Genomic DNA, 11420 nt, shown 5'->3' on the forward strand with positions numbered 1-11420 from the left:
AGACTATACTATTTTACGAGATTCATTCAATATTATAGTCTGATAATATTCTTTTTATTTGTAAATGAAATTTTTTTTTTAGTACATCGATATTTTACACTAAGAGGAGGAGGAGTTCAACAAAACCACACAATGGGCAACCTAATTTGGTATTGAATTCGCCATCTACGATATTCGAACCTAAGATCTCTTACTTCCAAGTGAAGAAGAATATTACCAAACTTTAGTACTGAGTGGCTGTAAATGGAAGTTTTAAATTCAATATTATTAACAGTTCAATCTTTAAATATGTGTAAATGAAGATAATAATATCACTTACATTTCAAAAAAGAAAATACATTATTGTATAAAAAAATGTATCAGACTCCAAATGCAAAGGGAGCGGCCACTTAATACTAGGGACGAATGATATATCTCTTCACTTGTAAGTAAAAAGTCTTAAATTCGATTCTCGCCAAAAGCGAGTTTAAATCATATTATTGCTAATCCTAAGGAAGATAAACTTACTTCATCCTCTTTAGTGTAGATAATATCGTTTATTAAAAAAAAAATTGCAAAGGGAGTGAACACACGAAGGAGAGGAAGGGACAACGTTTAAAAGGTGAGTTGGAGATGACTTGAATTGTAAGGACATGAGAAATATGAGCTTTGGTTGCTTGGTGGGTTTATTATGAATATTAATTTCTTTATTTATGGGATGACTTGAATTGGAAGGAGATAAGAAGTGTGATTTATCAAACACAATAAACGCGGCAAGAAATATCTTTATTTATGTTTTGCCAGCTACTGTTTTTTATGCAATTTGCACATGATATGATGGGGACTAATTTGTATTTTTGTTACCTTTTAAAAACCCTAACTCCAAATTGGAAAGGAATATTTGATCATCCAAAAAAAAAAAAGGAATATCTAGGAAGAAAAATGTGGAGTGAAATAGGGATGGATGTGTGACTCAACCTGAACTTGACCTTAGATGGGTGGGTGGTCGAATCCAAGGGCCACTAGATCGTGTTTAGTTGTCACACGGGAATCGCCGTATCGGGTACAATGGTTAACAAGTTGTGTTTGACAATAACCAGATCTTGTTCTTAGCTAGAGTTATTAAGTCATGTAAGTCAATAATTAAGTCGAATGTGGAGTCGACGTGGGTTTTATTTGTCGTAACATGAGGACCAGAGTATTGACAACAAAAAAAACACAAAAGAAAAATCCAACATGAATGCTGAGAACAAAAGTTTGGAATCAAAGTTATAAGTTTTAGTGTAAATGTTGGGGTTTCCAAATGAATGTGGCTTCATAATCCCCCTCCCGACAATTTAGATAAATTTGAAGTAGAATATTGCATTTGGTTCATAATTTTTTCATTTCGGAAACAAAAACCGAACAGCTGTTTTATACCTTATCAGTTATGGCATTACAAATACGTGACAGGATGGCAGTGCTAAATTGCTAATGGCTTAATTTATTTTTCTTTTTTGAAAGAGGACAAATATGGAAATTAAACTATATACACCATTGATACCAACCACAAAATTAAAAACTTTATTATCTTTTGTCAAAAAAAAAAAAACATAAAGTACAACAAAAGAATGCATTATACATGAATTTATGGGACAAGGATCATTTTCAGATCTTCTTTGTGGGGATCTGGAGATCAATCAATCGTGTCCGTTCAACGTACATTATACGGCCAATTTTCGTTAGGTACTATTTATATTTAATTTTAAATTTTAAATTTCATAGGATTTTTAACCGCACAATGTACGATGAACAAACACGATTAATTAAACTTTCAAATCCCCACAAAGAACATGTAGAGAGGATCCTATTCCTTTATGGACATGATTGTCCATCCAAATATAGGATAAATAACGAACAGTGGAGCAGAGAGGTGTGGTTTTTTCGTCATTGACAATATGGCTGTCCAACTATATATGATAAGATAATTAACAATTATTATTCACTTAATCTAAGGAAAACTAATGAAAAAAACTTGAAAACTTTGAGTTTTAATGATAAAGACAAAATAAAAGCTAAAGTGAATAGTATCAGGTTTGACTTTTTAGTGTAAAAATGTGGTTTTTCATTAAAGTGAATAGTACTGCGGGCTTTTCGTTAAAACTTCCTTTAATCTATACCATTACACTATTATTAAGAGAACCCTCTTTGTCAACTTTTTTCCCTTTTTTTCTTATTTTGCCCTCATTTTTGATACACTATTGACAAAAAGGAGGGCAAAATAATAATTTTGTACATTTTGACAAAATGACAATCATATCCCTATTTTTCCTATTTTACCCTCTTTTTTTTTTTTTTTTTTTTTTGAGAAAATGACAATCATATACTTATTTTTTCAATTTTACCCTCACTTTTGATACACAATATTTACATAAGGATGACAAAATAGGAAAAAAAAAAGGGGGGAGGGGGGGGGAAGCTGATAAGGAGGCTTCTCTTAATAATAGTATAATAGTATAGAAAAAAAATGCACTTATTACAAGAAATTGTTTAAACACACAAAATGTGCGCTCTCTATGAAATTAATTATGCCCATGCAAAACATATTAGAGTCCATTTGCACATGGATATGGTTTCACAAGCATTATGCATACATGGATCTGCTTAAAAAGCAATAACAATTATTAAAATTCCAAATAATGGCTAATGGGTATTGAAAAGAATTTGCATGACACGGATTTATCTTCATGTGCTAAATAATATATAGAGATGTGTACGTTTTTATCCGCCTTACTACTGTAGTGTGTAGAGCCATAGTTGGTAACATGTCGCCCCTAGATTTTTAAATCCGGTGGGCATATTTGAATAACACTGAATATAATTTGAAGCGTTAGGATGTTCATTTTCTTCTTTACTAATCCATCTTAAATTCTAAGGGTGACAATTTTGTTGTCTTATCATGTAACGCTACTAGATCTTGATTGCATGAGAGGCTGTTCTATTTATGCCAACTCACATTGGGCTACAGGTGCCCTCCAATGTTTGACCCAAACAAAAAAAAAGGTACCCTACAACCGATGGACGCCCCTACCTAAGTCTCTAGATATGCAAACGAGAACGTAAAAAGTGTGTATGAGACGAAAAAGAACATCTTTTTCTTGAAAAATAGCCTTAAACCACTTAAATTAAAGAGAACTTTAGGGTGCGTTTGGTACGCAGACGGGACGGGACGGGACAGGACGGAACGAGACGGGACGGGACGGGACGGAACGAAGGTGTAATTTTTGAAAAAGACATGGGGTATATTTGTCTTAAAATGGTAAAACATTGTGTTCCACATACGTGGAACAAACCCGTTCCAGGGGGGAGGTGGAACGCAAAAACACCCAAAATCTGTCCCGTGGAACAGCCCGTTCCACCCATTTTTGGCGCACCAAACGCGGGACGGAACGCCTCGTCCCGTCCCGTCCCGTCCCGCGTACCAAACGCACCCTTAACGAACAACCACATTTTTACATTAAAAAATCAATTCTGATACTATTCATTTTTCAAGTCATTTTCATTAGTTTTCCTTAAATTTTAAAAACCATTTTTATGGAAGTGTCAATTTTATTTTGGATAATTAGCTACAATAAACATATTTTGACATTTTATCGATGTCGTGGTTGGATTAAATTGATGCTATTGTAACAAACTAAACTGAAATAACACATTCATCACAGCAACGAGAGATTATTCAGGTTAAGTTTCTTAAAATTTTCCGGACATCTTTTCGGGGTTTATATTGCGAATCTGAGTTTCTCATATCATTTCTGATCTCCCTATTTTCTCTTCTATGTGACAAGTCTCTTTCTCTACCACACGGATGGTGATGGCAAATACTAACTAGGCAGACAAATTAGCAATTTAGCGCACACTACTATATTCCTCACAATTCATCCTTCGAGTCTTCGGCGCGGCCGCTCCCTTTGCTCTCTGTAGCGGCAGAACCCTCGGATTTTGGTGTTGAGGCTGGCTTTTGGAGCTTGAAAGGGATTGATGCGTTTTTCTTGAGGAATTTGTAGAATGCCACCACTGTGCGGTCGCTGTCAACGGAAATCTGTTCGGCATCAAGGAGCCAGATAGTCTACGTCAGACGCAAAACAAGGAAGAACGAGAAGATATATGCAGAAGCACGTTAGAGAAAAACATAATGAACGATTCTAAATGCCACTTACTGGATCAAAGCTCTTATTTCCCGCTGGAAAGAATAGAAGTGTAGGGAACCCATCAGCCTGCAAAATCAAATGAGCAGCAATTAATTGCAAAGTTTTTACCCCAAGAACATCGACATTCGGCGTTAAAACCATAAATCTAATGCCTTTTCTTCCAGCACAAATTTGGCCCCATAACTCTCTAATAGGCAATTGAAATACGCAAACTATCATTTAACCACAGCAATTTGACATTACCTTTGCCCTGGGATGCTCATTTGTGGTTCCGTCCATCTTGGCTATAACAATAGAGTCAATGCCTCGTAGATGTTTGGCAAGCTTGTTGTAGGTTGGCTCCAGAGATTGGCAATGCCCGCACCAGGGTGCATATATCTGAGATAATGATTCTTCAAAAATGAGGACCTTGCAAAGACAAATTTTAATCAACTATTCGTTTGTTTCTTAGTTTGCAGTGTTACCTCGAGAAGAACATCCTTTGACTCGTCCAAGACAATTTCATCAAAGTTATTCCCAACAACTATTTTCACATCCCCGTCGTTCTGTGCCAATCAAAGAAAACATATAAGTTTGAATAGAGAACCAAGACAACACAATTAGGAGGATGAAAGAAATTTATCACTTACACTTTCAGGAATTGGGTCCGACTTATAGAAAGGTTTAAGCTTGTCCTCAATAAAGTCCTCCCCAAAAGCCTAATGAAAAATAAATTCACAACATACAGTTAGAATGTAAAAATGAAGCACACAGAAGAGAGAGAGAGAGGGAGAGAAAGAGTAGTCACCTTTAAATTAGCTATGGTCACCTCTCCGTCAAGAAAAAATTTCCTACCATCGTCATTTCCAGTGTACCCAAGAACCTATAAGGAACAATATTATTCATAGCAACAAATAAATCCAGGAACGTGTAAATTGCAACTGTACAATCTATCTTCTATCTTTCCAAAGTAAAAGTAAGTGAATTGAATATAAAGGTTAGGAAAAGCTCACTGTTGGAGCTTCACTAGTGACACCGAAATAATCCGAAACTGGCTTTCCGATATCTTCATTATCCGTTTCCACATATACAAAGATAAGCTGCATGCAACCACACACACACATTATACAAAGTTAAGTTGCAACCCTCATCCTTTGTTAACAAAATAAGAATGCAATGTGTAACTTAGCAGCCAAAAAAGATCAGATGCTCAAATTATGCAGGTCATATATAGTGGCCACAGAGAACAAATGCAACAACACACTCAAAGTTAATAGAAGCTGACCAACCTACTTAAAGGTCAAGGTATTTATTTTATTTACTTTTTTATTTTCTATTGAAACAATACTTTGTTAGTAAAAAGAGATGAGCACAAACCGAAAACACAAAATTTAGCAGAGCACAAACTGAAAACCCTAATAAGGCCCCAAAAAGAGTTCCCTGGAATTTTTCAAAAATCAAAGCTGGATTACCAAATTGAAACTTTACACGACAAAACATCCTCCACATGTCCCCTAATGCACTAAAAATCCTTTATTTCTTCCCAACTACACCACCCCCAAACACAGCCATCAACCACATCTTCATAGGACTAACACCTCTTCCCTCACCCTCAAAGCATGTGGATTTCAATAAGAAACAAAAAATACACAATGCTGGAACTACCAACCACTATCAGCTTCTCCTTTACATGTGATGTACCACGAACAAGGTATTTCAAGCCTAGACTGTTTAAAAACCTTTATGTAATTGTTATTTTAGATGCTCGTGAACAGTTTCTGTGAAAGCAATCCAACTCATAGCGAATGGCAAATAGTAACCATACCTTTCCTTTGAAAAGTTGTGCAGCCTTTTGAAAATCAGGGAGAACCTTCTCTGAATCTTTTGAAGAGGCAAAGAGCAACAGCTGAGAATAGAAAGATTACATGTCAATCAGCATGCAATATTTAATACTCTGTTTTAAAGAGTTTCGTATTGAAGTCACATCTACGAAAAAAAAATTTACACATGTAACAATTACCTGTTTCTTGATGGTACTTTCAAAAATTTGTGGGGCATTATCCCTGGTAAAGGTGATAACCAGAGGTAGCTTGTTCGCAAAGACAAACTCCGCAATTGCAGTCTTATCAAATTTACCATCTGCAGAAATGAGAAACTGAGTATATAGTAATGCAACCCAAAATCTCAATCTCAGACATCTTAGCCAATGTGAAAACAATAAAGAAACTAACCGAAATAGCTTAGTTTCTCAGCCTCCTTCTTTAGCAGGACCAAAACAGGGCGCTTAACTTCAGCGTCAAGATGGAAAAGTTTTGCCACCTTAGGATCTACAGTTTGGTAAAAGGACACCTCATCTTCAAGTCTTGAAGCAGCGGCAAGCTCGTCACTCTCAGGACCCTTTTATCATAAGAACAACACATAATTACAACAAGTATCGTATCATGGGAGACAATTTACAAAAGTTAACCAGACTATATTCTGAGATCTTCCAGCGACCTTTGTTTTCCTTTTCTGTTTCGAAAAATCATTTTACAGATACCAACTTTATTATTAATTTAGTACATGAAGAAAAATCCAAGTGTTTTGTATGCTTCATTGATCACCTACTTTTGAATTCCTATTCTAGATTATGTGCAATTAATCAAAATGCAAAATTCAGCAGATCCCCAATTCGGCATTTGACAGCCAGACTTTTCCTAATAGATTCGGCTAGTCCATGTCCACGTATATTACTCAAACAAACTCTAGGCCGTCAACTAAAAGCCGACTGCTTGGACCACATTCTAAATTTAAGATTAATTCCATTCCTAGACTATGAAGAGGCAACCGTAACCTGGAAGAAAATTTTCAATCTCCTTATTACCGCCACCAGAGTTTACGACCAACCAGTGTATTATGCACATTAATTATAATCTAATGCATTATTATAAAATCACAAAATTATACATTTCAGATTTCATAACATACCACCAAAGAGTTGAGGTAGCCCAAAACGACTTTGCTTTCAGCAGTCAATATGCGTTCCGCATCCTCCAATGTGGTCAAGTTTTGGATGCCAGGTCCAATCTTCTTCTTAATCCAGGTTACAATCCCCTCCCTGAATTCACATTTCCAAAAATTAAAAACAATCCATAAAATTTAAAAATTTAAAAATCAGCCTCTGCAATTTTGATAATTCTATCAAATTAACCAAAAAAGAAACTCACTTGGTCCTTTGGCCTGCGTAAGGCTTGTGAACGCCATCAATGAAGAAGAAGATAGTCGGGAAACCCTCGATGCCGTACTCCTGCGACAGCTCGTTCTCCTCCGTCGCGTCGACCTTGGCCAAAATTACATCTTCCCCCTTGAGCTCGGTAGCTGCCGCCGCGTACTCCGGTTTCAAAGCCTGGCAGTGTCCGCACCACGGCGCGTAGAACTCGACCATGACGAACCTGTTCTTCTCCACCACATCGCTGAAATTCGCCGCCTTCAAAACGGCGACGTCCTTCTCGTCCACCTCCGGCTCCTTGTACGAGTCCTCATGATCGCCGCCCTCGTCAAAATCGGAGTAGTTCTCGAGATCGTCGTAATTGTCCTCGTCGTAGTGATCCGGATCTGGATAGTGCGGCGCGTCGTCGCCGTGGTCGGTGGGCTCCTCGAGGAAGCTGAGATCCTCATCGTCGTCGTCGATGGGGTGCGATTCCTTGCAGAAAACTGAGTGGGAGAAGAAGAGGAGAGCGCTGAGTGCGAACGCGAGAACGAGTCGACTCGCCATTTTTGAGCTAGTGAGTGATCGAGCGAGTTCGGGGATCCAATGAGTGAGAGTGAGATCCGGTTTTAGCAGGGGTTTATAGATAGTGGAGGAAGGATGGAAGACAAGCGGAGTCAAGGCCTCGTACGACGTCGTTTCGTAGGCGTCAAGAGAAATGCTTTACCGTTGGAGTTGCCGCTGGTTTTGATTCTAAAGCGTTAAAGCATCTTTCACGTTGACCGGCAATTAACTCAAAAGCACTTTATAGATTGGAAAGCAACTTAAGAAATTACCAAAGACAAAAAATGTAACTTGAGACATTATTTTTCTTGAGCGCTTTCTCGTACTTTGAATCTTCAAGTGATAAATCGCAAGTGGCGTGGCATAGAGAAGTGTTATTCTTGACCTAAAAAAAAATTTTAGGGCGTGAGTTCAAATTTTATAAGCTTAATAATCTAACAAATTTATTATTTAACCTAAAAAAAAAATATCTTAATGTCATAAATCGAATTCATCCAACCATTGTTAAGCAAAAATTGAAATCTCACTAAATTAAAAGAATTTTGGTATCTCGCTTTATAAATTTGAATACATATAAGCAGTTAAACTCTTATCGATAAATTGATCTCGCTAAATTTATAGAATTTAAGTAGTATCAAGGCTATTAATTTAAAGACGTTAAATTGTATTGCATCTATATATGAAGCTGGCAGACTTTTGAACAGTATTTTTTTTGGGTCACATGCTTCACCAAAAAAAAAGTGGATAGAAATACCCCTCAAACAAAAAACTTCAAAAGCAGCTTAAAATAATGCATCAAATGTGGCAGGGGTATTTTCATCATATAAACAGTGACAAACAGTGTTTTTTAATATTTAACTATTTACTATATAGTGATAAACATTGTTTTTAATATTTAACTTTTTCTTGTACAATGTTTTTTATTTTATTTTATTTTATATTTTTTTATAATTAGTAAATCACAATCGGTTCGCAATAATGTCATTCAATCGGTTGTTTGTTAAATATTATTTTCTCTATTCTTAATGTAAATTCAATAGAATGTAGATCGAAATTGAAAACCGATTTTATTATATAGATTCAGCTTCTTTAATTGGTTTATGAAGGTTTTTTTTCTAGCATGGTCTAATATCATTCATTTTAAACGTGTAAGTTACGCGTAGCACGCCTTGATTCAAAAAATGTATGCTCGCGCATGCATGAAGGCTAGTATAATCTTAAGTTTGCATGCTTACAGCTATTATAATTCATTAGACTCCAACGGGGTTTTAAATGATTTAAGAACCAATCCTATTAGCCTGTGTATAAATCACGGACTTTAGAGTTTTATAAATTTTGGGCTAAATATATAACATAAGTAGATGATAACTTTAAAAAAATAAACAAATAACGATATTATTTAAACTAAGAGATGGTGGGAGTAGACTTAGCCTCACAATGGACTAGCATAATATAGTTTAAATTCGTCTTTAGCGAGAATCGAATATAAACTCTCTCACTAATAAATATAATACTGTAATACCCTAAAAATTTTAAATATATGAATATGTGGAGAAAATTGAAAATAAATCGATTTATGATTATAAAGAATTAAATCGAGAACTTTTAAAGTTTTGTTTCCAGAAATTATATTAATCAACGTATTTGTATTATTGAGTTTTTATATGATTTTTCAAGAATTTATAATAATATGTGTAAGTGTAGTTTTAAATTAAACTAGTTACGAGGTTTAAAGTTTGGACCTTAATAATTTAAAATACGTAGACCTTTCGAGGTCAAAATTTATAATTTTCAATAGAGCTCGACCTCACGAACGCGTAGGCGCAAACTGTTCGTGAAACAGAGTTAGAACGAAGAAGTTATTAATGTTTAAAGTTAGGGGCATTTTAGTAAAATAGTTGAGTTCAATATAATTCCAGATTTTTGAAGAAAAATCTGGAAGGCCACGTGTGTGGCCGAGATTTAAAGACAGAAAAGATGGGCGGTGGAGATGGATTATAAAGGAGAGAAAGGAGGGAGGAGAAAATGAGGGGAGAAGAGGATGACCAATGGGGAGAGAGAACCGGGAGAGGAAAGGAGAGAATGGGGGATCCTGCGACTCGGGTGACCAGACCCGACCCGATCGGGTTTCCTTTCCCTTGTCCAACGAAAGTAGCCATTTTTCCGGCAAATTACATCAAATTAACCATTGTAAAACCCTTCATAACCTTCATTCTTCCTACTACACCTCGAAATTCATGAAATTTGGCCTTGAATTTGGGAAAATCACACCGGTGGGTGCGATGAACTCGTGACTTTGTTTCCCCTAATTCTAAAATGATTCCATCAAATTAATATCACCATTAGACTCCCCTTAAGAGTTGGAACAAAGCCCATTCATTGGTTGGGGCGTCGGAGTTGTTTCGGAGACGAATCAAGAACACCCAAAAACAAGGGTTTCCAACGGTTCGTGGCCATTTTGAGGTGTTTCCCGGGAAAATTGGCCTTGGTTGCAGGTATGAAAGTTTCTCTACTCATTGAGATCTTCATTTCTCTAATTTTTGAGAATTTTTAAAAATAATTGAAATTTTCGGCGAACCGGGTCGGCCGACCGCAACCCGCGGCGGCGGGTGCGGTGGCGCACGGCCAGGGAGCCGAAAATTGTGTTTTATGTGAATTTCGTTATTCTAATTATGTTTTTGAGATCAAATTGCTGTGGTTTGAATATTAATACGATTTTGGTATATGTTGGATTAAATGAATATTTTCGGATTTGGTTTAAATTTTGAAGTTTTGAACTACGAAAGGCTTGATCCCTGTTGAAGGTACGTAGGTAGTCTAACGAGACGTTAGATGCAACCATAAAATAAATGTGTTTAAATATTCGAGAATTAGTATATAGATAGAATTTGATCCAAGAGAAGGAAATAGTTCTAATTTGGAAGTAAAATTATATATCATGGTAAATAATATTTTTATCGAATATATGTGGGATGAAGAGAATTGTTTGGAGAATGATGACTATTAATAGTGCTTTCAATTGTCAAATTAAATGTATGTTTGACATTTAAGAGTCTATGGATAGCTTGTAATAGTAAGTAATATTGAAATAAATTAGCTATGTTTTTAGGTTGGGCCTACCATAATTATTTTCTGAAATATATAAATATTTCGGGACAAGGGCGTTACAAATACTCTTTAAAAAAAATGGGAGCTTTAATGAAAAGGGCTTGAGCCAATAAATATTTAACAAAAAATCATCCTAAAATGTTATTTAACCAAAAGGACTCAAAATTTAATTAAAAAATCATCCAAAACTATTGTCTACCTTTTTCGTGCCCTTCTTCTCATCTTCCTTGTCATTGTCCTCATCCTCATCCTCTTATCTGGACCACGAACAATTTATAGTGTTAGTATTTTATTCCAATCAGATCCAATAAGGACCTATGAATCGGTGATGTACGTACATGTCAGGCGTCTGTAAATAGTAAAAAAAAAAAGAACCAAAACATAAAACTGTTTTTGGAAAAAAAAAAAATCAGATA

At 35.8% G+C, this 11420-nt stretch overlaps 1 protein-coding gene across 1 annotated transcript; it reads right to left on the minus strand.

Annotated features, from left to right (window-relative positions):
* Positions 1 to 3670: 3670 nt before the first annotated feature.
* LOC103418849 (protein disulfide isomerase-like 1-4) lies at positions 3671 to 8206 on the minus strand. Its single transcript, XM_029099811.2, has 12 exons — positions 7352 to 8206; positions 7113 to 7242; positions 6377 to 6542; positions 6166 to 6284; positions 5971 to 6051; positions 5159 to 5245; positions 4954 to 5028; positions 4796 to 4864; positions 4631 to 4711; positions 4410 to 4544; positions 4176 to 4232; positions 3671 to 4057 (listed from the first exon to the last, which is right to left on the minus strand). The coding sequence occupies exons 1-12, from the start codon at positions 7897 to 7899 to the stop codon at positions 3887 to 3889; spliced, it is 1719 nt and encodes a 572-aa protein (XP_028955644.2). The 5' UTR covers positions 7900 to 8206; the 3' UTR covers positions 3671 to 3886.
* Between the last annotated feature and the right edge of the window lie 3214 nt (positions 8207 to 11420).

Source organism: Malus domestica, chromosome 03 (genome assembly GCF_042453785.1).
Source record: "Malus domestica chromosome 03, GDT2T_hap1".
NCBI classification, from domain to species: domain Eukaryota; kingdom Viridiplantae; phylum Streptophyta; class Magnoliopsida; order Rosales; family Rosaceae; genus Malus; species Malus domestica.